The sequence below is a fragment of the Empidonax traillii genome, unplaced genomic scaffold (genome assembly GCF_003031625.1).
Source record: "Empidonax traillii isolate 1590-97213 ecotype Southwest subspecies unplaced genomic scaffold, ASM303162v1 scaffold191:size1449129, whole genome shotgun sequence".
Taxonomy (NCBI): domain Eukaryota; kingdom Metazoa; phylum Chordata; class Aves; order Passeriformes; family Tyrannidae; genus Empidonax; species Empidonax traillii.
Genome location: NW_020955384.1, coordinates 852,542 through 879,543, shown reverse-complemented (window position 1 = coordinate 879,543; position 27,002 = coordinate 852,542). Strand labels below are relative to the sequence as shown.

Here is a 27,002-nt window from a genome sequence, read left to right as displayed (position 1 = left end):
AAAAAGCAATGGAATCCAATCAGACATTCAGCCCTCTACCTCGTCATTCTCTCCTTTCTTGGGTAAGAAATATAAATACTCACACATCCAGAAATGAGTGCATTGGCTCTGGATCTGAACTGTCCAGGTAATTAGAACTCTACATTTTTTGAGTCTTGGAAGCAGCCTCTGCAAAAATAACAGCCCTTAGAAAAACAAAGTCATTAGAAAAGGGAGCTGGCTGCTATGTAAAGAATAAAGAACAATACCTGTGACTGCCACGGACTCAGCAGCTAAAAGTGTACAAATGTTGAGAGAAGTTTTCTAGAGAGCAGCAGAGTATTTTTATACCAACTAATTCTTATTAGATGCCCACAGTACAAACCTGCTCTTTATCTAGGTTAAAAATTTAGGTACAAAAGTAGCAGTTCATATTTACTTCCTTTCCATTTTCTCTATTCTATCCTCAGAATTCATTACTCCTGCAACCAGCACTTTCCCATTTATTATCAATTGAAAGTGAAAGAGACACAGCCAGGATTAACTAAATTCTTTATTTAAATGAAATTCATGGACACATTTTGAGGTATTTGATCAGTATTTGTTCTTATTTATACATGAGTATTTTTCCAGGTGTTCAGTCAGCATGACATGAAGGAAAGGCAAAAAAATACAAAACCATTTCATCAACATGAGGCCAAAAAAGCAAAAGTTTGAAAGGTCTTTGGGAAGTGCACGGGTAAGAAGTTTACTCCATATTCAGAATGGGGTTTAGGGATATAGCTAAACAATATTGAAATCTGGCCTCAGAGAAAGGAAGATTTTAGAGCAATTTGGAGACAAATTCTTATTTTAAGTAGACATAGCCCAAATTAAAGGCATTCCATAGGTTTTGACATATTAATTTTAAAAGGTGTATTCTTTGAAAAAGTAATACCATATTATAAATGAAAGGAGAAATACCTGCATTTTCATACAGATGTAAACTTTTTCTACACACCAGTGTCTAAGCACTACAAGTTATATTTCTAAGCATATAATTTCCAACCTGCCAAAAAGACACAATCGAGACTATTTTGTCCATGAACTCAGCTTTCAGAAAAGTAGGAAAAAGGCATTTTTTCAGTATCATGAGTGAAGCTTTGCTTTTGAGGGTGCAGTTTTACAGAGCTCTGTTTCCCTCTTTCTAGCATTTATTAGAATGAAAGTGTCCAATTTTCTTTTCCTGAAAATTATCCTTAGAATAATCACCAAATAGCCAGTGTCCAATGTATGAGCTACTTCTTTCACTTTAGAAGATGCTGTAAGAGAAATTCATTCCCAAACTTAGCCTTATTTTTAAAACTGTTGTTTCAGAAATAGAACTATTTCTGTGAGCTTTCTAAAATATTTAGGGAAAGACATTTTATCTAAATCTTACCTTTCCCCATCCAGGTGTCTGCAATGCAGTGCATCGCAGGTTAGCAGTCAGGAAAAACAGACAATAAAACTTACTGGGCAGAGCAGAAGGGAGGGGAGGGGAATTTCCTGAAATGGATTTATCTGGTTTTGCTGTCTTGAGTGAAAGGCAAAAGAAAGCAGAACAGAATAAAAGCTGAAGAAAAGTAGAATGCAAACGTTGCTCCAGTTTAACAGTCCAAAGAAGCTTAGGAACACTGCTGAAGCAACCTGAGAATTATCTCTTTGCTTACAAGTCATCTTTAAGTTTTGTATGGTAAACAGTTAAAGTCCTTTGACAGACTGAAAATACCATTTGTTTTTCTTTTTTTCCCTGGTTGTTTTCCCTTTCCCCAGGATTAATTTTCATCTGCAGAAAAATCTCCAGGATTTTAAATTTTTTTTCAGCCGAACTTGAAGCTTTCTAGGTCTCCAGGGAGGAGACCTAGCTGCCCGTCTCCTCAAATTCACTGTAAGGGGATGAAGCTGAAGAAGTTTTAGACTCTCCATCACTGTTGCACTCCCGTGGGGGACCAGAACTGAGAGCTTCTGGAAGCTCCTTGGCAGAGAGCGTTTCCTTGCTGTTAGAGCCTAAGGAATGGCAGTCCAGCAAGCTCTGCAGGTGTTTGATGTAGCTTATTGCAGCTCTCAGGGTCTCCACTTTGCTGAGGCGCTTGTCAGTGAATTCCTTGGGCAGGTGCTCCCTCAGGCGTGTGTATCCCTCGTTCACGCAGCGCACCCGCTGCCTTTCCCTCTCGTTCCTCTTTCGAATGAAGGCAGGCTCAAAGGAATAATCATAGATGCCCACGTAGCCAGGGAACGGGATGTAGGAGATACGACCTGTGTGCCCACTATAGGCTTGCTCCCAGTAAGATGGGTCCAGATGGAAGGGAACCCCAAAGGGCTCTCTTAGGGGTATCCCATGGGGATGCACATGGCTGTTAGCCAGAGACATAGCTCCTGGAAATGCAATCCTGTTCAATAGTCTGTCATCATCTTTACTGATGTCCATGCTTCTCTTTTTTCTCACCAGTGGAATGATAGTTCCCGAATTTGGCTTCCAATGTATTAATCCAACATTTGCATAGGTGCTGTGCCCCGCAGGCTGCAGTTTCTTCCTGTGTTGTATAAAAACTCAGATCCCAAAGCACAGTTAATTCATGAGGTCCACTCTGTGCCTGGAAATCAGCTCTAAGCCTTGTTGTTTTTATACATGTAGGATGCCAGCTAATGTACAGACAGGTTTTGAGGACCATCACTGCACACTTTAAACCCTTCTTTTCCTCTGATCTTCATATTTCAAAAGATAATAAGAGGGTTCCTGTGCATTTCTTTTCTCTCCACTTGAAATTATGACCAGAAGAGTTAATGCCAAACATAAATAATCTTCCAGGCTCTAAACACTTCTCATGTATTGTAATCCATGATATCGTTTGATATAATTGCCTCCAAAAGATGGGTAATTTGCAAAGTTTACAGGGATCTTCAAAGTTTTGGCAGAACTCCTCCCTTTCAGGAACCAAGGATCTTCTGTCATCTGAAAACTACCCAAAGGCTTTTCACAATGAAATCCAAAAGACAACTGCAAGCTTTGTTGTTTCGGCTGCTCTGGTCTAACTGAAACAGCTCACAAGCAGTTTGCAAAACTTATATGGCAAGTCTCTAGCTTTCTGGGGAAGCTGAGAAATCTTCAAAGGGAAGAGTGCTCTCTTGTGGTTGCAAGTCATGTCAGATCAAGAATGCAATACGTGCAAGTGTAAGAGGAAAACTGCTTTCTTCGCCCTAAGAGAGGCTTTTCCAAGAAGTGTGAACTTCACAAATTGAACATAAGCATTTTCAAAAAATCTTCAACATTGTGAGAGTTTCTGCTCACTGTAGGGATGTCCTGGTCATCACTTTGAGCACCTGTCTCAGATAAACAAATGCCTTGATAGCCACATGTGCAGCTATTAGCAGATGTTTACATAGATATTAATTTACCTGATGGGCCCTACGCACTGCTTTAATGGGGGAGTTGAAAATCCCTCTTGACTCTGCCAGCTCTGTGCTGTGTCCTCCAGTTTGCCTGCAGCTTGCCAATGAAAAGAGGTGGACAAAAGACAAGGTCTTTTGACAGTATAAGGTCATAATGTCCTTGTCTGTGCCTTTCCTCTGAGATATCCTGCTGTGTTAGGATCTTCTTCTGCAGCACCTTGAGGGTCTTTGAGTTTTCCCACATTTTTGTTCAAGAGCTCCATAGTTAAAATTTTTGGTTGAAAACACATCTTAACAGTTAACTGAATTTCCTTTTTTTGGCGACCATCAGTCTGGGGAGTTGAACATTTGGTGTGGGAGAGCTGTGGGAAGGGACGGACATGAAAAGGCACAGATATGTAGACTCTATTAAAACTGTTCTTTTGCTCAAAATGAAAGTTTCCACCCTGTTCAGTCTTTCATGCCAAACTGCCTCAGTAGTGTGAGTAACTGAAACAACATCCTCCACTCTGATAAACACATCTGTGTTTTTGCTGAATTAGAAACCAGCAGCAGTGATGTTAGCATGCATTTTCAAGTCAGCCATCGTGTCTTTGCTGGCCTATTCTGCAGCTTCAAAAAACAATAGTAATCTTCAAAGCACGGTGAACGCACAGGCAGATTGTTCCAGACAGACTTGAGTGGGAAGAATCCTGGACTCTGGTTTATGTCAGGACAGAATCAGCACCAAAATGCCTCAAAAGCCAGGACAATCATCCATTTACTTTCACGTCCATCACTAACATGGCCTAGCAAGAACTGGTGTTTGAAGCTGAAGGCTTTGTAGCATCACCTAAGAGTTAGCCAATGGTTTTCATGAGGGATTGAGATCTTTTCCGGTCACAATCACGTATCCTTCCAAAATATGTGCCATAGCTCCAGTGGAATGTGTAGGTGTGAGGTAAAAATTACTGGGGAACACCCCATGGTATGTATAATTCATTTCATAATCAAATAATTGAGAGTCTTTCTACCTTTAAAGCAGTCTTCAGAAATGGTTCATCAGGATGGACTTTTCAATATCACTCGCGCTATAAACTCTGTTGTCCAGAAGAAACATTTTCAGAAATGAATGCTTCAAAGAAAATAATTCCTTCACTGTAGCGCTAAGGTAGGCCAGGAATTTAAGTTTTCCTAAAACAAAGGATGTTGAATTCTAAGCAAATACCTGAAGTAGGAAAAGGACATTTAATCTGTGTCATCATTTGATTTAAAATGCTGCTCTCTGGCAGCACTCCTGAAGCGTGTCTTCTGGGGGGTCTCAGCTGCCAGATAATTTCACAGCTCTCCATGACCTTGCCAGCAGTCTAGCCATGTTCAAAAGGCAGGGTTACGTTTCAGTTCTATCATGCAAATGCACTATGCCCTGCTGCCAGACCTCTTTTCTATGTTTACTGTAAATGCAGGCCACCGGCACTTCCCAGAGTGTCACAATTGCACCTGTGCCAAACAGACATCTGCTCATCTGACGGAAAATCCACATTGCTAATCCTTTAGGGAAATACATGAAGAATACTTACAGGTAGATGTTAATTGTTCATCTGAATGACTGAAGCTGATCTCGTATCAAATGGACTCTGAAGTCTGAATGTGTTTGTGTGCGACAGAAATAAGAAAATACACCACAGGCTTTTGATGAATGTGATATCTTATTGACAATCTAATGTCACTTGCTCGGAAAGGGATTTGCCCTGGGAAGAGAGCCACAGCAAGGCCAACACACCCTACATCTCACTGAAGGTCCTTGTTAATAGTGTGAGCAGGATTAAAGCAATGTCTCCTTCCTCTACTGATTTCTGCAGCAAGCAGGCCCTCCTCAAAATGTCTGCACGTGCAGACAGTGAATGTAGCAGGACTGGCCCACCAAAGGGAAAGGCTAATACACATTCTTTTCAGCTTTAAGAGTAGGTGAAGACTACACGGAAAACGTTCCTCTTCTAAGATAAGCCCTTGATCTTCTTTCTTACACTGCTTCTCCAATTAACTCCTCTTCACACATTTGTCTGGACGATCCTTTGACTCCAGAATGCAATATCCTCCATGCTGATACAAAGCAGATGGCCTGACTTGCTTTCCAGGTGGTAGAGATCAGATGTTGTTCACTGCTCTACAATGGCAGAGGTCGTACTGTTTGTGTACATATTGTATGGTTTGGTTTGGTTGGTTGGTTTGTGGTTTTGTTGTTGGGTTTTTTTGTTTTGTTTTGCTTTTATAATACAAAGTCTGGGAGATTCCATACAGACTCCATTGTCTATTCCATTGTCTATGTCTTCCTTTTACTTCACTATAAACACTTAATTACCCAGCCAAAATGAATAGAAAATATTTCTGACATATCTAAAAATAAAACATGAAGGATCTTCCTTCCAGATATAACTTATTTGTGATTTTAATTGCGTATATCCTAACACAATATCTATAAGTATGTAATCTTTGTACAAAAGAACCCTCAACATGATCACACTCCCACAAGAACAATGGACAACACTATTGACATTACACAGTGATCGCTTTGAACTACTTTGAATTATTCAAAGAAAGAGATTCTCCTTGACCCTGTGTCCATCTGCGTGTGAAAAAAAAGTCATCAGTTGAAAGACTGTAGTAGAAATACAAGAGTCAGTAGAACACAGGCAAGTCCACCTATTTCCCAAAAGATGATGTCTGAACTGTTTTATCAGTAGACACATTACTGAGAAGGAAGAAGAAGAAAATCCATGGGGAGTTTCAAAAGAAACTCTCAAAACATCATGCACTTCCTATATTTTAATTTGCTCTGATTATATTAAATTTTAGTATTTATTACACATATCAGTTTGTCTAGGCTGCTGCAATTTATTAACAGATATAAAAATATGCAATTAACAGATTCTCTTGTTAACTGCACACCACAGGATGACAGTAATAATTTCACTTGACACTGAGATACAGGAATATAAGATTCAATAGGTTTGTGTCTCTCTAATCCTGTTCTGTCCTTTAAGCACAGGCCATCTCTTTCCATCTTTAGAGCTAGAAGTGAGAGCTGCACATAAACTACCCAGGTTTCATACTGGCCTGCAGAGTGCTGACAAGGATACCTGAAAAGGTGGTGAGAAATTTGGATTTTTGATGTTAAAAAAGTTGGCTTCAGCCATTGCTTTTTGCATAATCTTCATTCCAGTGTAATTCTGCTTGCTCTGAGAAAGAACCCAAGGGCAGATTTGCAATAGCAGAAGAGAACTGATTGTACCAGGATGTGGGCATGGTCCAGCAGGGACTTTGGCTCACACTACAGGGAAGGACTGAAGCATGCTTACTGCATTTCTTTCCTCTGTGGTTTCATAAGTCTCCCTTATCTTTTTTAGTATGTCTCCAGGATCTGAAGATGACTTGAAAAATAGCTTGGCAATTTGTTCCTCATGCAGTAAGTACCGCTATAAATGTCAATAAACCAAGCTTCCAGGACACATAGTGCAGCTGTCTTATCAAAACACTTCACATATAATAAAACTGTTTGGTATATAAAAAAATATCTTTCCTTGCAGAAGAAACAGTCTCCAAATGTGTTTTATCACAATACCTTGGGCATGCAGCATACATCTCTGTAGACACAGATTAATTTCTCATTCAGTGACACTTCATATTATCACTGGCTTCCTTTGATACTTGTGCTTTAAACTGGTAGTTAAGATTTAAGATATTATGTGTTCAATGGAGTAAAGTGACTACAAAAAAAGCTGGAACCTCGGAGGACTAACATTTGACAGTAGGAAAAAACCTCACTCTTATCTGTGTATGACTACATCCAATCTGGCTCATAGGCTCAAAGTATTACTTTCAGCTCAGATAGCTGAAATAGCACAAGGATTTCAGCACCAGGGCACTTCTGCGGTAGAATTACACTATCATAATTGGCATTAAGACAAGCTGAGGGGTTGGGATAACCTAGCATTTCAGGACAAAATTGAGATGTACTGAGCATAACCACAGAGTTGTAAGGATGAGAATTGAAAATGGAAGGTCTCCTGTCATCTCCTATCTATTAAGGAATGCAAAGTGGGCTTGTAATAATTTGCAGCAGTTTGGGCTTGTAATAATTTGCTGCCGTTTCTAAGAAAGATGTGAAGTAGTAGCACCAACCATGTGAATATGTGGTACTACACACAGAAAAACGAAACATGCGTAAAGCCCCCACCACAAGATTAGCAGTCCCTAAAAACCTGAGAACTTGATGAGTTCCTTCTTGACTTGATGAAATAATGCTTGTGGGTCAATTCAGCTACAGTTGTTCATGGTTAGGGTAAGGATTATCTGGCTTAGTGGACAAAAGGTTGTGGGATATGTGGTAAACTAAATGAGGTCATTCTTTTGGTCATGAATGACAGAGGCCTAAATGTACTCCTTTGGATGTTACATGTTTAGACTAAATCAATTATGCAGGTCCCAGTTAAAGGCCATAGCTATAGAAAGGCAGATACAAAGGGAATTCTCACACATCTCAGACAACGACCTCAAGATGGGATGAAGCACCCTCTGCGACAGACTGTTTCTCTCCTTCAGCTACAGAGAGAGATGGAAGAGCTAGTGTATAAAAGGTATTTAACTTTCTGACAGGTATAGCCAAATGAGGAGAGTATGTTTCTACCCCTAGAAAAACTGAGAGGTTTGTACCGAACTGGAATGACCCTTTCAGATCCTACATTTTGGGCCCTTTAGGTCGTGGAATGACTTTACGGATCCTACATTTAGGTTGTTCAGATCAAAAGAGAGCAGATAGAAAAATACTGAGAGTTTCCTCCTGAGCAGACATCTTATCAAGGGATGTCTCATTTAATGAGGCATCATCTACGTGTCAGGCACAACCAGATTACCAAACCACGTTACGGTGTTTCAGGAAACAGCTGTTCACCCCAGCACTTAAGAAACATGTAGATTGATTTGAGCTGCGTATTTGACGACTATCCACGTGTCAGGCGAGGGCAAGCTACAAAACTGCTCGCACGCATCAAGAGATTCCTTTGCAATGTTGCCTCAACCGGAATGGTACATATGAGCCATAAATCAGTTCATAACTGAGCGATAACGTCCAGAAGGTAGCTGGTGATGGCTCCGGAGGACACGAGACACAACCCTCTAATGATAGCAGATATACGGATGTAACGGGCACGCAGTGAGATAGCTGGGAGAATTGTGTGGGAATATTGTGTGGAAACGCTGTGCGGAAAAACAGAGCAAGCGCCGCGCCCTCCCGAGAGGGGCGGCAGGGGGAACTCTGGGCACGGGCTCCGGGTCAGCCTCGGGGACCGGGCCGGGCGGTGAGCTCCCGAGTCCCGGGGCGGTGGCGCCGCTTCCGCCGCCGAGCGCCACAGCCAGGAAGCGGCGCCGTCCGCCCCCGCCGCCATCACCGCCGCCCGCTCCCGCCTCCCCCGCCCGCGCCGGGCCCGCGCCGCCCGGGGCCCGCCCGGGGCCCGCCCATGAGGCGGCGGCGGCGGCGCTGGGGGTTGCGGCCGGGCCGAGCCTGGGGCCGAAGCCGGGGCTGGGGGCAGGCGGCGGGCCGGGGCCGAGGGCCCTGATGCGGCTGCGGGCGCTCCGCCGCCGGAGAGGCGCCGGGCTCCATGCACCCCAGGTGAGCGCCCCGGGGAGGCGGGCGGGACCCCGGCCGGTGGGGCGGGCGGGGCAGGGTGTCCCTAAAGCGTTCAGCGCCTCCCGCAGGCCCCGAGGCTCGGCCCCGGGGCGAAGGTGGTGGTTCCCTCCCTTGGACATCGCCATCCTTAGCAGCTGCTTGGGCCGGGCGATAAATGCCCTGCCCTGGCGGGCAGCCGTCCCTGGAGGCAGGTGGGCCGGGTGGCAGGGTGGGGCAGTGCGTGTGCGGAGCTGGGCGGACCCGCTGTGAGAGTCGGCGACGCCGTTCGTGCGGCTCATCCCTGCGGGTGTCAGGTGCTGTGCGGGGGGCTGGGAGGGGACTCGATGGTCCCTGTGGGCCCCTTCCGAGATCTTCCGCTGTTGAGGCGCTTGAGTTCGGTGTATTTGGCTGTTTTTCCTGGGTGAGCGGTATAGCTTTCCTCACCGGAGTGGCAGTCCAAGCTCCAGCTCTTCATCAGTACTGCAGCACCGGGGCCTGCTGCTCGCAAGGGCCATGTGAGAGGCTGGGCTAGCGAGGAGGGTGTTGGGTCTCCTTGCCAGGGTTGTGGTGCTGTGGGGTAGCTGATCTGTCCGGCCCTACGAGAGCTGGTTAGAGCTGCTGTGTGAGCAGGAGAGCCAGGGTGGGCAGAACATAGGCCGGGCAGAGGTTGCAAAGTTGTGGCAAACGTGACTTGACCGTGTCTCCTCGGTGTCCCCATCCCCATGGATTGGTTTGGGCTGCATGTGCAGCTTGAGCCCCCAGATGTGCCTGGAGCTGACATGGTTTCTCCCAAGGCTGGGGATTTGGGGTGTTGGGCAGCCCAGTGCTTCCTGCAGCTCTACGGCCACTCCTGTGGTGTGTGCTCACCTGAGCGGTGCAGGCACTCAGGAACCAGTGGTTGCTTGCTCTGAAATAACATGTCATCCGTGGTGCCAGTTTGTAATGGAATAGGCACATGTAGAACCAGACTGAGGCAGCCTGTTAAAACTCTAAGCTATGGCTGTTCTGCAGTGGTAACTCTTGTCACTATTGGCCTGTTTTGAACTGATGGTGAATTAGAGATTTTTTGTCCATTACCAGTTGGAAGTGATCTCTCCCTGCTCCTCTCCCCTGACTTTGGTTTTCAAACGTGAATGTGGCATCCAGAAGTCATGAAATTTAAGTCAGGTGCTCTTGTCTGAGTATTTGTGACATTCAGCTTGCGAATTGATCTGTGTTCACAATACTTTAATCACAGTGGCTTTGACTGGTAGGAGTGAGACTTTGGATGGCAAGGAAAAAGCTATGGTCTGGTTGCTTTTTTGAACTGGTTTTTAATCCTTATTATTGCTATGTAATATGGTCAATATGTATTGATCGTGATGTGATGACGACGTGAGTGGCTGATGTGCTTTATGCTTAGCTTTCTAAGGCAGGGTTTTTATGTGCCAGTATCTGAGTTTTTTTGTTCAGCCCTTCCTCACCACAGTGCAGTCACTAATCAGGAATGCTCATGGATCTGTTCCTTTGTCTTTTTCCCCCTCCACTCCCTGTTCCCTGGCTCCAGAATGAATGAAATGAACTTGAGTCCCATAGGGATGGACCAGCTGACCTCAGCCTCTGTGAGCAATGCCCTGCCGGTCTCAGGGAGTCACTTGGGGTTGGCAGCGTCCCCCACTCACAACGCCATACCAGCACCAGGTAATGGGGAAAGGCCCCACAAAGGGTATTGCAGCTCATACTCTGTGTTTTACTGTCACAGGAATGGTCATAACTGAGTATCAGGGCTCGCTCTGATAGCAAGTCATATCTTTAGCAGGTAGTGGGGGTGATGTAGAGTTGGGGAAGGGGAGACTGTAAATTATTGCTGATGTGGGCAAAGCAAAAGGCATGAGTGCTTATCAGGTTTACACCTTAGTGGCAGCCTTGTTTTGTTCTATGGGGGGGTTTTGCACTGTAGGTGAGTAGTAGCAGAATCCTTTGAAATACAAACTGTAGCTGAAGATCTATCTCCATCTATGTCTAATTTCTCTTAGGTGAAAATAATGATTTTTCACCTGTGGAACAAAACTGGTTTCCTAGCTCTTTTTTTCTGGGGCCTGCACAGGCAGAAGTCATTTACAATTGTAAAGCAGAAGCAAGCCCCACAAAACATATCCAGAAAAGATCTAACTGTATTCAGGCATTCCCCTCAGTGCTGTGATAACCGATCCTTTCCTAGAAGCTTGCCACCTTACTTTAACAGTACCATGCTGTATTTCCATAGGGAGAGAGCTCCTGAGGTGCTTCATTAGTTTGTGTGTTCATAAACTCAAGTAGTTCCGTTGAGTTTAAATTGGCATTTTCTCTTGCAGGCTTGCCTGTTGCAATTCCAAACTTGGGCCCCTCCTTGAGTTCCTTGCCCTCTGCTCTGTCTCTGATGCTCCCAATGGGTATTGGGGATCGAGGAGTGATGTGTGGTATACCAGAGAGAAACTACACCCTACCTCCACCACCATACCCTCACCTGGAGAGCAGCTATTTCAGACACATTCTACCTGGTAAGTTGTTTGGTGCTGATGGAGGGGAAAAGAAAGAGAAACTGTTTTAAGAGCCACCTGTTTCTGTCCTGAAGCAGGCAAGACTGACTGTTTTTCAGAGCTGTTATTTCCCTGCCTTTGTCTGGAGGCTGTTGTGTCATATACACCTTTATTTTCAGGTATCTATTGCTATACTTGTGAATTAAGAGAATTGCAGGGCATTTTCTATTTAAACCAAACCTTTGATTGCTACTCCTGCTTTGGTTTTAAAATTAATAGAAAACAAAGCATGCCTGGTTTCTGTGTCCAGTGTCTTTATAGTTTGAAAGCTGCTTCTGTTTTTCTTCTCCTATAGGATGAAGCAGTACTTAACATGTGCGTAATGGTAGGTCACAATAGTTCAGAGCTCAGAAAGGGCAAGCCATCAGCTGAGGAGTTTGAGCTCTTTCCCACCTATTTAGGCCATGGCACATTTTTTTCTTTGTTTTTTTGTTCAAGGTTGATTTCCAAAGGCCTAATGTACTGACTTGTATCTTGAATCCTTTCTCACATGTGCTTTAGAGTATAAATGTAGAATTTTACATGTGAAGACACAGAAATTGGAGCTTTTAATGTAGTCCTTGTTTTGTTTTGTAGCTAAGATTGGCAGGGTGGAAGGGTAGTTAAACTTTTTCAGGGTGACCCAGTGGGTGTTGTTGGTTCAGCCTAGCTTAGGGGAAAAAAGCCGTAGCAGCCCAGATCTCATCCAACTCTCTGTTGACTAATGGCTGAATTTTCCAGCTGCTTAGGAGTAACCTTTCCTACTGCATAACCTGCCTGCCTGTTTAGTGGGCAAAGAGTAGATGAAGAGACAGTGCATTAGGACCAAGAGTATTAGCCATTCTTCTGAGCTGGAGTAATCTGTGATGTTTAGTCTCATGTTTCATAGGGCTCTTCCATGAGTCATCTTGCTACCTTCAGGGCTCGTCATTGTTCAAGCCACAAGGCAGCATTGCATGCAGAAATATTTGATCCAGCTGATTAAATTAAACTGTCCGTTTCTTGGCTTAGTCATTTTTAATGGGGTTATGTTGCAGAAAGAGTATCCATGTTTGCATCCTTGTAATAACAGACATATTTGAATGGAACACTCTTCCAGAACAAATGGCTCATAGGGTTGAAGGCCACGAAAAAACACGCTGACTCAGATCTCCCAGAATCTGCAAAAATCTGCCTCTTTCTGCTGAAAATACTGTTTACTTGGATGTGAAGATGTATTTCTTCCAAAGATATTTTTTTTGTTTTAGTGTGTAAATACAGGTGTTTTGTCTTATCTTAAGTTTGAAGGTGGTTTGATTTTTGAGAAGCTTTCCAGAACTACCAGAAAAGATGTTAGGGTTTCTGATTTAAATTTAACCAACCTATTGTTTTACAAGAAACAACATATTTTTCTAGTAAGGAAAGAGAGCAGATGAGTCACAATATCTGTAAGAGACCTTATCTGTGTCCTTCAGAATTGCAATTGATGATCTCTGAGATGGACAGTTGTGCCACTTAGTCTTAGAGGAAGGAAGTAGTCATTGTTAAAACTTAAATACCTAAGCAAAAATGATGTATCCTGGATAATTGTTTCTTCTAGCGAAGATGAACCAGGGTTATCAAACTATAGATTCCTCTAGCAGTCCTTCATCCTTTGTGAGCTATTTCTTGAGAATGAAAAATTAAGCCTAAAATGTAAAGAACCTCTTTCTGTTTGAGTCTTTGTGCTGAGGAGCCAAGGTTGCATTCTACCAAAAACTTGGCTGTTCAGATTTTGAGAAATAAGTAGAAACTTGCTCTGTTGAATTTGTTGTCAAATGATATTTTGACAAGAGTGTTGAGTTCATGTATGTTTGTGAGGCATGTTTTAGATTTAATGGGTTTTAACTGGAGGTAATGTAGAGAAGGTCTTCAGGGATCTGGGTCTCAGTGTACTCTGCTAAGATTGATTTTTGTTCGAGATTTGAAAACTGACGTGATCTCACTGTATTCTTTTTCTCCCTCTCTTCCTGCCAGGTATCTTATCTTACTTGGCTGACAGACCACCACCTCAGTACATCCATCCCAACACTATAAATGTTGACAGCAATCCAGCACTGTCAGTCTCCAACAATCCGTCGGCCCTGGATCCCTACCAGCCCAGTGGAACCGTGGGGCTGGAACCGGGGATTGTCTCCATGGACTCCCGCACAGTGAACACACATGGTCCTCAAAATCTGCATCCCAGTGACAGCCATGAGGTAGCACTGGATACTACAATCACCATGGAGAGCGTTTCAAGGGTAACCAGCCCCATCTCCACGGATGGGATGACAGAGGAGCTCACGATGGATGATGTAGCCGGGGATCATTCACAGATCCCAAATGGCTCCCGGAGCCATGAACCTTTAGCCGTAGACACAGTGGGGAGTAACTTGACATCGGACGCTGTGGGACACAGCGGTGTCATTCCCATTCACAGTAGCACTTTGGAACTCCCTGTCGTCATGGAGCCCGACCACATTGCCGGGCGGGTGACAGGGATATCGGACAGCACACTAAATGACTCCATTCATACTGTGGCCATGAGCACCAACTCCGTGAGTGTGGCGCTCTCTACCTCACACAACCTCGCTTCCCTGGACTCAGTAGCCTTGCATGAAGTGGGCCTCAGCCTCGAGCCAGTGGCGGTGTCTTCCATCAATCAGGAAGTAGCCATGGGGCCGAGTCACGTGGATGTGTCTGCAGACAATCTTGCCTTTGTACCACCCTCTCTGCAAATGGAAGACTCCAATTCGAACAAGGAGAATATGGCAACCTTGTTTACCATATGTAAGTGGACATTTTCTGCTTTCTTGGGGTAGGGTTTCTCATGCAGCTGCTGTCTAGTGGGATGACAGGACTCTTGTTGCTAGTCTTACAGATTAAAGAAATGCTATTTAACAAGTCCACGTAAGTTGGAACATCTGCAGTGCTGGATTAACTGTGCTGAAACAACAATACTTGGAAGGAGACATAGTAGGATGTTTTAGCATAATTCTCTTTGTATCCACCTCCCATGTTGCCTTGAGGTTGAAAGCTGAGTCTTTATGAACCTCTTACCTCCTATGGATATGCAGATAATATCCTTTGAAATGAGACTCTTTTGTTTTTAAAGTCACATCACAAGTGACTCTTGGTGCATGAAAAATACACAATAAATACCACCACAAGCCGTACATTCAGTCAAGTGGGTATACTTGTTGAGTATGACATTGTGTGATTTTGCAATTTTTATTAAAACATGAACAATCATCGTGAAAATGTTATTCTCAACAGGACCTGCTGGAAAAAAAAGAGCAGAGAGGGAAAGAACATTTTAATATTTCTAATTATTCTCATCAAAGAATAGAGGTTATTTGATAACCCATATATATATAGCCCAGAGGTTAGTTGATCTCGTAGGAAGAGAGAAGCACTGGGTATTGTACTCTCAGTCATGTTATCATTCAAGGAGTGGTGTTTGAGAACTGTGAGGTTCTCATTTCTGTGACAGAGATTTAACTTTCACCTGCGGCATGTCTGGATTCCCACCTCTGAAGCACAAGGCCAGCTTTTATAATCATTTTCATTAGCTGTGATAGCACTGCTGAGGGCTGCTCTTCATGCAGCCAGGCCCTACAACTGCCAGGGCCTTATGGCTAGCTTTGCCTGAAGAATATACTCTTAAGAAATTGAAAGATACAATTGCAATGGGGGAGGTGAAGTTTGGTGCAAAGGGTCTAGTCAAACAATTGAATTAAAAGTTCCGTTCTGTGTGATAGAATATAACTTAAAATCAGGTGGACATAGAACTGTGATGAATTTACCAGTCCTAAAGGAAGAGTTTTACAGTTAATGCACTCAGAAGTCCTACAAGCATCTGTTACATGTTGAGCAAATAATGATCAAAATACTGTGGAATCCAACATGCTTGTGGTGAAATCACTTCTCTTATTCAAAGTGGAATTGGAAATGCCAGCTTATTGTTGCTATACTTAATATAGTCCTAAGCTGTTTCCCAGATGATGCTCCCCTTTGGTGGGATAATAAAATGGCTGCTGCATTGCTAGTGCTTTCATGTGATTTGCAAAACAGATTCTTGACTTGGGAAGGTTTAAATTTTAACTTTGTGTTGTTGTTCTTAAACTTCTTCTGAATAAAACATGAATTTGTGTCCAGACAGGTGACAGCAAGGACAAGGAGCTGGTTTAGAGCCCCTTGGTGGTTTTTCCTCATTGAGAAGGCAGGAGTCAGGACCTTTTTCAAAAAACTTTTTACACTGTCCTTAAGCAGGAAATAAAATGTGTGCCTTTGCTACAGTCTTGAATGTTTATGAAACTTCTAAATAGCCCCTTATGTGGTCATCTTTGTTGACAGTTCTGGATATCCAAATCAGAGAAGTAATCACTGATTTTTTAATTATTATTTTAATTTTATGTTTTGGTTGGGTTTTTTTTTTTGGCATAATTTGGAAAGGACAGGAACAGAAAGTGTATTTGACTTTCTGTAGATGGTGAGATTTTTTTTTTCCAACTTCTTAAAAATGTATGAATTCCTGAACCTTTCCAAGTGGAAGTGTCACATGCCTAGAACTTTTCTTCCTTTGCCTCTCCTTAGAGCTGTAGTGGCTGTGTGCTAGGCAATGCTTAAAAGCAGCTGTTCCAAATAGTGGTTGTCATTACTCAGGTCTGGCTGTTGTCATTGCTTTACTCCTACGTATCAGCTGAGCACATGAAGCAATGCTTATATAGGCTCTACCTAATAATTTTTTGAGTACCTCGCTGTCTGTAACTGTGTAGTTGCTCAAACTGTACTTTTTTGGGGTCAGATTCTGGTACCCTGAGGTATGAAGGGAATGTCTGAAAATTATCTTTAAACATGTAAGTCTGGAACTGCTGTTTAGGTCTGCTGAAGACTAGTTCTGTGGTAGGTCTTTTATACTGAAGTTAGGTCATCAGCAGGCCAAAGAAGGTCTTTGAGGAGATCCAGATTAGTTAGCTGAGCATCTTTCTTCTTCAGAGTAATGATTCATCAGGAGAGTGGTTGCTGAGTAGGTGTTGGTTGCTCCATCCGTAGAGAATTAAAATTAAGTAGTTTTTCTAGATGAAATATTAATAATGCTGTGGAGAGCATTTTATGATGTACCTTTTCTCAGAGTTATTGGACTGAAGACTTCTGGTGGTTTCTTTTTCAGCAGTACTCCTGCTAAATGACAGATTAGGAAAGCGATGGTACTGGTTTTTCTTGGGCTTTTGTTTTTGTTCCATTCAGTGGCATACTCACACTGCATGAGTTTATTGCAGTGAGTCCTTCAAAAGCCACAGTAAGGTGAGGTTTTTGCCACTGTGAAGATTTACACATTGTCCGAATTCAAGTGGAGGTAAGGGGATATGTGGATTCAAATTAGAAACATTTTAGAAAGGAGGCCTTACTGTTCCCTTGTATAGATACCCTTGAGGTTGTACATGCAAGAAGTGTTTTTGGTTAATTCCAAAAACATAACCAGTTAGAGAGTGTTTGGTTTGGTGTGTCTTAGATTTTTCTGCCAATAAAGTTCATTTCACTTGTGATCAGAGTGAAAATGGCTCTCACATCCTCTGCATTGCTGCCAGCTCTGGGGAGACTAACTATCCATTTTGCAGTAGGTTTGATGAAGAGTGGACTCTGTCCCGTTGCTGAATTCCCCTGTAGGGATACTCTGGAGTCTAGGTCATTAATTTACTATCAGGAAGGTAGGTAGAGATTCTCACATTTGATCTGAATTGGATAGGAACAGTGACATTTATGTCAGTGCCCATCTGACTGTAATAATGTGGTCTGTATTCCTCTGAGTAAAACCTATTTAGTGGACAAGTTGAACCCGGTAGATCCAGCCTTTGGCAGGAGCTGAGCTGAAGCATACTGGTAGAGAGCTGATTGCACAGTGGGAGCTGTTGCATCTTTTTAACCCCTGTTGTCCTTTTCCCTCTCTGCAGGGTGCACACTGTGTGACAAGGCGTATCCGTCGGACTGCCCAGACCACGGGCCCGTCACCTTTGTCCCTGACACCCCGATAGAGAGCCGAGCCCGGCTCTCTCTCCCTAAGCAGCTCATCCTCCGACAGTCTATGATGGGAGGTGAGGCGGGTAAGAATCATGTTACTGTGTGTTTCTCTGCAGCAGTTTAAAATACACTCACTGCCTGAAATCCAAAACCATAGGGGTATTAATGTGGGAAAGAAATGCTGCAATAGAGAGGTGCTTCCCTCAACTGTAATCACCTTGACTTACATTATCCAAGAGCTTCTTGTGCTCTGGTTATTACTTAGACTTCCAACTATGCTGTAGGGCTGCTGCCACAGAATGTGGGGCATTGTAAGGTCAAGCACAAGGAAGATATGGTGTTTATTTTTATCGTGGACAATCCACACACAGTTTTGATAAGAAAACATTGAAGCAGTTGCAGTTTGGGAGAAGGTAACTATTAGAAATAATAGAGGAGATTTCTGTCTGGTTTGCTACCTGTGGGTTCTCTGGACTTCTGCACTCACACTGGAGTATTGATCATAAGTGCCTCTGTTTTTTCCCCCCCTTTCATTTACATTTGGCATGTAGACTGTGACCTTGTCACTGGATGTGGACCTTGTTACTGTATTTCACGCCATTGTCACCTGGAAATCGAAGAGTACAAAGCAATACCCTAAGGATCTGAAGGCTAGAGAAGAATGTGATTATTGGCTTGCTTAGTGATGCTGCTTGTCAAGAGTAGATTACATCTGTTCTTTTCAAGCTGCACTTGTTTCCAGTTTATTCCTAAAAGCTACTCAGTGTATTCATGTAGACCTATATGTGTAAGTGTTTAATAATAAATAATATACATGCAGGAATCCCTCTGCCCATGACAGAATACAGCTGCCTCTGGGGAGAAATGCAGAAGCTGCTTAACAATGCCCAGCAACAATTCTGGAAATTCCTGGGGATTAGGTAGGCAAAATGTAGTTACTGAAACTAGTATTTTCTGCTTCTGCAGAAAGTGCCATGAAAACTTTAATTGGTACAAGTGGCTAGGATGTTAGTTTTATAGCTTACTGAGAAGTAAACTACTTGCTTTTGACAAAATAAATATTTATAGTTAGAACAAAGTGGCTCCCAATAGTGTCATGTGGTGGTGGTGGTTCTTGTCTCTGCCTTAGGTGTGTTTCACGTGTGAAGTAGAAGCTTTGATGAACTTACGCCTAGATATTACCCCTGGAGCATCATCTCATAAACCTCCCACTTCTTTATTGTGCATGATAAGTTGTTTAAACCATTGATTTCTTCAGATTTTGGTCTTCTCCTGATAGGTGTGTGGACACGAGAAACCATTCCTGTGCGGACTTGTTTTGGACCTTTGATTGGACAGCAGAGCCATTCTCTGGAGGTGGCTGACTGGACAGACAAAGCAGCCAGTCACATCTGGAAGGTCAGTGGGTGTTCTGGTTCACAGCTCTGCCAACATGCCTTTATCTGGTGAAACTTGCCACGTGACACAGCAACTTCAACAGTATTTTCCTTGCCAAAAGTCAAAAGTAAAGCAATTTGATTGTTTAATGATTAATATCAGCATATGTACTATCTAATATGCTGGTAATCGATCCTGAAGTACAAAAAGCTTCTTTAATGCCTTTTTTTTTATAGGTCTGTATGTGGTTTCCACTGTTTGTGTGGAGTTACAGCAGAGATTGTATATGATTCACTAGGCAGCACTTGTTTTGTATCACTGTTTATTGAAAGTTCCCCTAGGTGATGAACAATTTGTTTTAGGAAAGATGCTTTAAAGCTTTCTTTTCCCCGTCATTCCATGTTCAGAAAGTAAACTTGATTTATATAAATAAAACATGTACTCTTTGCCCAGATATTATTCACAAGACTTGGTTTGTAAGAAAAGCAGTCAAATGCATTTCTGCTGGGAGCTAAAGGTGATGTGTGGGAAAGATGCTGATAAACAGGTTTTCTAGCCTCCTGGGTAGCAGAGAAGTCCAGATTGCCGTGTGAAGAGGAAAATAAGGAATAAAGACAGGGCTGTGGTCTTGGCAATGGCAATGGAGACTTCTCAGCTTGTTCTAGGTAAACACATCCTCTCTTAAAGAAGCTGGCTTTGACTTCATTTATTGCTGAGTTTTATCCTAAGATTGCATTTGTTTTCCTGATAGATCTATCACAATGGTGTCCTGGAGTTCTGCATCGTTACAACTGATGAAAATGAATGTAACTGGATGATGTTTGTACGCAAAGCCAGGTGAGAACCACCTGTACTGTGCTAAGGAGCTTTGAGTCTTGAGCTGCAGGCTTATGGAAGGCTGTACAGAATAGAGATAAGGATCACAGAATATTCTGAGTTGGAGGGGATCCACAAGGATCACTGAGTCCAGCTCTTAAGTGAACGGTCCATACGGGGATCAAACCCAAACCTTGGCATTGTTAGCACCATGCTCTAACCAACTGAGATGATCTCAGGGCATACTGGAGAGTGTGCACTGCTGCACTGCCTGCCCAGAGGGGCGTGAGCTCAGGGCCAAGGGACTTTCAAGAGTTACCTGGGCATCTTGAACTGGTGGGGAGAATGTTACACGAGAACTGGTACACACGCTGTCCTAAAACAGCCCCAGATTTGTCTGCGTACCTTGTTTCCCTTGTTCCAAAGCTTTAAACCAGGTTCTTTATATGGTAACTTACTGTGTATTAGGTTGTTACTGCTTTCCTCTACCCCATTCCTTTTGGATTCATCTGTGAAGGTGATGTTGATTGTCCTTTATTAGCAACATGTCCCTCAGTTCTTCTGGCCAAGTTCCAAGCTCTTACAGCTTGCAAAAGCTGGCCTTTTCAGTCTTCCCAGAGTCTGAAGTGAAAACTATCCAGACTTGCTTAAGTATTACTCCATCCATAGTCCACTGAGAAGGCTGTGACACAAAGTAGGTTTCTCCTAGAGTTCATTTCATTGCTCCCATATGCAAGAGTCAAGAAAAATTAATGCTTGATCTCGTGCTGCAGTGGGGCAGAGCTTTTGCTGGTTTCAGACACTGGGAACAAACATATGCAAGATACTGCTTCAAAAGATCAGTGACCACATCTTGGAAATGGAAATCAAGATTATTTTGCTCTAAGGCATTACTGATATTTTCTCCCTCATGCATTCTCTATTTCTTGAGGGGGTTAATATGAAAAATATGTAGATTTATGTAGTTTCTTAAGAGATCATAAACTATCTTCTCTCAGCCCACTCCAATGTGTATTAATAATATTCTCAGCAGTGGTGTGAAAAATGCATCAGTTGGTGGAGCAGATTGGCTCTCAAGGTCCAGTTTTCCTTTCCTTTAATAAAGAAGGACAGAAGTGACAGACATGAAAGTTTTCATAATGTTCTGACAAGCACTGAGGTTCTCTCATTACCTATTTATAGGAATCATCTTTTCTCTCTCAAAAAGTCAATACTTCTGGAGGGCTTTTATTCATGCCTCTTGTTATTGCTATAGGAACCGGGAAGAGCAGAATCTGGTAGCTTATCCTCATGATGGAAAAATTTACTTCTGCACCTCTCGGGACATCCCACCTGAACACGAGCTTCTCTTTTATTACAGTCGGGACTATGCACGACAGCTTGGTAAGTAACTGCTCGTTTTTGCTGGCTTTGCAGGGAGGACCCAGCTTGAATTCCCTTTTAGTGCCATCCCTGGGCACTGTGACTTGGGAGTGCATTGTGTTCCTTCTCAATTCCTACTGGTGCATGTCATAGTTTCCTTTTATGTTTCAGGACTATACAGTACCATCATTTAAAAGAAATATTCCCCTATCTAATTCCACTGATCAGGAGTAAAAGATCACAGTTTGGAAGAAAGAGCATTGTTTTTCTTCTGTCTGTCCACTAAGGGATGCTAAGGGAGTCTGACTAGCTGAAGATGTTCCTATTCTCCCCAACCTGTGGTTGTGATAATTTAGATTTGGTGGAGCTGTGCTCAAAACCATTCCAAAGATTGGCCCCTTAAAAGATTTGAAATGACCTACCTAAAAGTGTTGAAAAGCAAGCCCTGGAGCTGAAAGGAACAAAGGGGGAAAAAAATCTCTGCAGCTGGCTTTGCTACCACAGAGAAAATGTTTACATGGATCTTGCTCATGCTCTGTTAGGCCTTACCATGCCTCATTAAAAGTGATGCTTTTGTGCCCACAGGTGTCCCTGAACATCCAGACGTGCACATCTGCCACTGTGGAAAGGAATGTGCTTCCTATGCGGACTTCAAGGCCCATTTGAGCAGCCATATTCACAACCACCTCCCCAGTCAGGGGCACAGCAGCAACCACGGGCCAGGCCACGGAAAGGAAAGGAAGTGGAAGTGCTCCATGTGCCCCCAGGCTTTCATCTCCCCTTCCAAGCTCCATGTCCACTTCATGGGGCACATGGGCATGAAGCCGCACAAGTGCGATTTCTGTAGCAAAGCTTTCAGTGATCCCAGCAACTTACGGACACACCTCAAGATACACACAGGTAAGGGCTGGGGGCTTTACAGAGATGCCTGTGCTAGGAAATCATTGGGGCAGGGTCAGTTTTCTCTGATTCCATGGCCAGTTGGCAGAGCAGAGCTTGTGTCTGTAAATATAAGCTCTTAGAAACACAGAATCGTAAGAATGTTTTGGATCAAAAGGGACCTTTAAAAATAATACTCCAACCCCCCCCCCCCACCATGGACAGAGACATCTTCAACTAGATCAGTCACTCCAAGCCCCATCCAACCTACCCTCGAACCCTTCTGCTCGCGAGAAGGACACTGGGTTTGAGAGCTATTAATGTGGCCAGTTGTCCACTTAAATACAGGCCTGAGATCTTTCCTACTTGAACTGTTTCTCGTCTTAAGGAAATGGCATTAAACTGAAATTGGCAACTGTAGTGTCAGACTGATATGGATGAGGCTCAGCTCTGTCACTCATCAAAACTGAATATGCTATTGACTTCTGTGGGCATTGGGGTGTCACCAGAGACTCTCAGGATAAAGGAGGAATTGCCAGAAGATCAGGGAATGAGCACTAACAGAGGAAAACAAAATCGTGACAGATTTTTCAGTTGTGTAAGAAGAGAGGAAATATGAAAAGGCGTGGATTTAACATTGAGTGAGGACAGGGGAGAGGGTGAAGGACAGGTTACAGATCAGCAATAGGCAGTGTGCCTCTTTTTTTTTTTTTAGTAAGGTTTAAATACCTATTGGGAATCAAAGAATGCAAGTCACAAAGCTGGAAAAGGAATAAAACTGGGGGTTTGGTGCCTCAAGTCAAGCATAGGAAGCTGTAGGCTCAGTAGTCAGGAGTTTTAATAAACTGATCAAGTACAACCTCAGAACAGTCAGTGGGGTGGGATTCAGATGGTATTCAAACTTAGTCTGAATTCAGTGGCATGCAGGGGTTTTGAACTATTTCTGGCAAAGAATAGTGGAAGAACTACAGATAAGTGGAAAAATGGATTAAAACGTAGAAGTTATCAAAGAGCCAGTGAGCTTTGTACCTGTGTGTTTGTTAGATAAGAGAACTTGTTTTTGTAGACAAAGGCAATGCAGTGCTTCAAATGTGACTGGGCTCCGGTAAGACATCAGATACGGTTCCTGTGGGAAATGGGATGTGGAGATGGGGATGTACTAATGTACAGTAACTAGATGGTTACCATGGTTACTATTACAAAGGAAGCTAACATTGTTTTTACTGAAGAATTCATCCTGGATAAGACTAATCCTGTTACATGTTTGCCTAAATCTCTTCACCGAAAAATTTATAGACCTACTAGGGCTGTTCTGATATACAGAGCAAGGAGACATAGTGTGGAAGAAGCAGAAAGCCTATCCCACAGGAAAGGCTGACTGACTATGAGCAGTGGAGGGAGAGTAATCAATGGTGTTTAGAAGGACAAAGTGCAGAAACGTGCATCACACAAGGGGCTCCGTGGTTTGAAACAGTATCATGAAGTTTTTTTGACTTGGGGGAATGGGGTGAGGGTTGAAAAGCTTTGGAAATGTTGAAATCAGATGCCTCTTTTTTCCATAGCTAAATCTAGACTGTGGAACTAAGTAGGCCTTTATTCTGAGTCTGAAGGAACTGCAGGAGGAAACAGGTCCTATTCACAAAGAACCTGCCTTTCTTCAGGATAAAATTTTATTTTTCAGCAGTGGTCAGGCTTCTTTGCTTCCCATGTTTCTTGGGACACTGACTGTCAACTTGTGGGTGTATGTGTGTAATCCCAGGTCAGAAGAACTACCGCTGTACCCTCTGTGACAAGTCGTTCACCCAGAAGGCCCACCTGGAATCGCACATGGTCATCCACACCGGGGAGAAGAACCTCAAATGCGATTACTGCGAGAAGCTGTTCATGCGGAGGCAGGACCTCAAGCAGCACGTACTCACTCACACACAGTAAGTGATCTCACAGGGCGTGTTGGACTGGCCAGTGCAATAAATGAAGCTGAACAGCCTGAGAGAGAACCTCCAGTTTGCAAATAGTTTGGCCTAGGGAGTACAGATAGGTTCACTCTCTAAAATGACAGAGAAGTCAGGCTGGACAAAGTCCTTGTACTGGCTGCAGTTGTCCAGTTCTAGTGTTTGCAGTGTTTTAATGACACAGTAAATTCCAAGCATGCTACTTGTCTTGTGAAATGGCTGTCTGGAGTGTTCATCATTTTGAACAGAGACGGGGGTTGTTTGACTTGCATTTCATTCTCTGCTGAGAACTGCTTACACATCCCAATGTGACCACAAAGGACCATAAACTCCTCCCTGCTATTCTCACCAAGTAGCTTGTTAGTGAACTCTGCCTCTCTGCGCTAGGGGTGGGGTGCTACCATTCCCCGCCTTTCCACCCTGCAGGTCTCACTCAAGCGCTTGGTCTCCTGCTCCTTCTGTAGGCAGATCCCTACCCAGAGCCCTGTGCCAGGCCAGGTCTTTTGCTCTGAGAATCTCTCTGCCCTGTATATTTACTCCCGATCAAAAAAACCTTTAAAACTTGCCCAAAGCTAGTTCCTTTGCTTATTTCATTTTTGGCATCTGGTTCTTGTCACGTGGAATCCATTGGTGCTCCTGTCATGCTGCCCAGGAGACAGTGTATTGCAGGGAGCATGAGTGAGAGAGGTAGACAGACAGACAGACTTGCCTGGCTGCTTGTTCCTACAGCCTGAGCCAGGAGCACTACGGCTGGGAGGTATTTTGCATTGTCATCTGCAGAATTTGTTGCAGTCTGGTAAACTCCTCAAGCTTAGCCCTTACAGACTGAGGGTCGTTAGCACTCAGCAGCTTTGTTGTCTTATTTCTTCCCTGTGCCCCCTGCCCCCCATTTATGCAGGGTGGGAAGGAGGGAGACTGACATTTCCATCAGGGCAACATCTCTGCTCTTGCCAAAACATGGGCCTTAACCAGTATTTTAATACTGTATCAGCTGCCTTGCAGGAGCAAACTCACTGTTTTACATCTTGCAGAGAACGGCAGATCAAGTGCCCCAAGTGTGACAAGCTGTTTCTGAGGACAAATCACCTGAAGAAACATCTCAATTCACATGAAGGAAAGAGGGACTACGTCTGTGAAAAATGTTCCAAGGCTTATTTAACCAAATATCACCTCACTCGCCACCTAAAAATATGTAAAGGCCCCACATCCAGCTTGTCAGCCCCAGAGGAGGAAGAGGAGGAGGATTCAGAGGAAGAATTAATAGACTCTATGAGGACTGAAGACTGTAGGATTAATAATGGAGTCTACTCTACAGGTGATGCCCTCTCTGGACACAAATGAAGAAGAGAGGGGCATTTTCTTGGATAAGTAGGAAAGGAAAAAACCCTCTTCCTTGTTTCCCCAGTCAACAATGTGTGTCAGGTGAGGAGTTCTCCTTCTGTTTTGGTCTCCACACTACCACCACTTAATATACTCTGTAGCCAAAACACTGAACGAGACTGGATCATGCCTGTACAAGTGAAGAGTTGCTAAGAAGGAAATGTGAGGCAAAGAGATTTTTTCACACACGCTGTGCATACTTCTTTTCCAAGTCACTCAGATTAATCCATCCAGTGTTGGGACACGTCACACCTTGCATAGCCCTTTAAGCAAAAAGCCACAAACCAGAAATGTAGTTGAGCGATTGCAGTGACCTGTAAGCCAACTGTCCTTAACTGCCCAAGCCATGACATGAAGAGAAACAAACAAAAAATGGTGGTGGCTGTTGGTGTATTTTGTTTCTTTAAAACCTTTTAACTGAAGGATGTGGTTTGGCACAAAGCAAAGACTTAACAATGCTCAGGTCTCCTTCTTAAAACAAAACTGTTTCATTTAAAAAAAAAAAAAAGAAAGGCCAGTGAAATCAGCCCTTGCAAACAACGCCATTACCCCACTCCAGAGAATCAAAGATTGGCTTTTGGATAACAGTTATTGCCTCCTCTCCCTCGAGTTCACTAGAATGTGTAAGCAGGTGAAGAGATAAAGACTGTATAGACTCAGTAAGGACAAGGCTTACAGACTATCAGGCAGTGTTTACAGTATATATTACTCCTTGTGCTGTAAACCTTTTACCACCTAGAATGATGGGAGGGTTTGCTGCTATTATTATTTATGGAATGAAGATTATTACACTTGGTTGTTTTCTTTTGAAATAATTAAAAATGTGGCTCTTCTCAAATGTTGCTTTTTTAATATTTACATATTCTGAAAAAAAGTTCCTATTTCTATAAATACACTAAGAGAAATAACAACCCTTTTTAATCATCTGCCTCTCACAAGCTTTCCTGGGACATGAAAGGGTACAGATAGGAGCACCTCCGTGAATAGGTGCAGCTGAAGAACTGGTCTTTAAGCCCTCCCCATTTGCTGTGTCATTCCTCTGGCTGTGCTGCAAAAGAAGAGTCAGCTGAGCTCTGTTCTCTGGACAAGGTAATTGGAGGTTCCCTTGTGAAAGAGGCTCTGCTTCTTGCCCTAAAGGGCCCAAGCTCAGCTGTACTTTTCTCTGTCCCCCATATTTCCTTGAGAGCTCCCTGGGTTCTTAAAACCTGCAAATGCTTGCCCTCAGATCAGTATGTGGCTAAAAAGCTCCAGAGACAAGTTGTGGGATTTTGTTAAGGGAAAGATGTGTTGCTTCCAGTGATGCAGTTTCTTCCTAAAACAAAAAACATCTTCTAGAGCTACAGTGCCAATACTAGAGGTATAAGAGAAATCACTACCCTCAAAGAGCTTAACACAAAGTATTTATTTAAAATTAAAGCTTTAAAAAACTTCAAGCTTTTCACTGGAGAGCACCTGAACAGAAGTGGTTCCGGTGCTTCCACACATCACTCAGTACTGCTCCGCAGAGACAGGAGGGAGGCAGGAATTCCAACCCATCCAGAGTATTCCTGGTTCCTGCAGAGCCATGCTGAACACCTGTCACCAGACTAGAAACAGCTGAAGTGGATTTAGAAGCAGCCACTTACCCTCGAGGGATAGGAAGGA

General features: G+C 43.4%; 2 protein-coding genes across 2 annotated transcripts; one reads left to right on the top strand and one right to left on the bottom strand.

The window, feature by feature from the left end:
- Positions 1-1,861: 1,861 nt before the first annotated feature.
- On the bottom strand, positions 1,862-2,959 carry ASCL4 (achaete-scute family bHLH transcription factor 4). Its single transcript, XM_027886657.1, has one exon. It carries the CDS (start codon positions 2,426-2,428, stop codon positions 1,862-1,864), a length of 567 nt encoding a protein of 188 aa, XP_027742458.1. The 5' UTR covers positions 2,429-2,959.
- Positions 2,960-9,026: 6,067 nt separating this feature from the next.
- On the top strand, positions 9,027-26,196 carry PRDM4 (PR/SET domain 4). Its single transcript, XM_027886637.1, has 11 exons — positions 9,027-9,037; positions 10,581-10,714; positions 11,368-11,553; positions 13,567-14,361; positions 17,526-17,675; positions 18,872-18,990; positions 19,721-19,806; positions 21,041-21,168; positions 21,733-22,047; positions 23,786-23,954; positions 25,010-26,196. Exons 1-11 carry the CDS (start codon positions 9,027-9,029, stop codon positions 25,317-25,319), a joined length of 2,403 nt encoding a protein of 800 aa, XP_027742438.1. The 3' UTR covers positions 25,320-26,196.
- The last annotated feature ends 806 nt before the right edge of the window (positions 26,197-27,002 follow it).

Coding starts and splice junctions, on each gene's coding strand:
- ASCL4 (XM_027886657.1), bottom strand. CDS start 2,428: ATGGACATCAGTAAAGATGATGACAGACTATTGAACAGGATTGCATTT.
- PRDM4 (XM_027886637.1), top strand. Junction 21,169..21,732: donor GGACTATGCACGACAGCTTG/GTAAGTAACTGC, acceptor TTGTGCCCACAG/GTGTCCCTGAACATCCAGAC. Junction 22,048..23,785: donor ACACCTCAAGATACACACAG/GTAAGGGCTGGG, acceptor GTGTAATCCCAG/GTCAGAAGAACTACCGCTGT.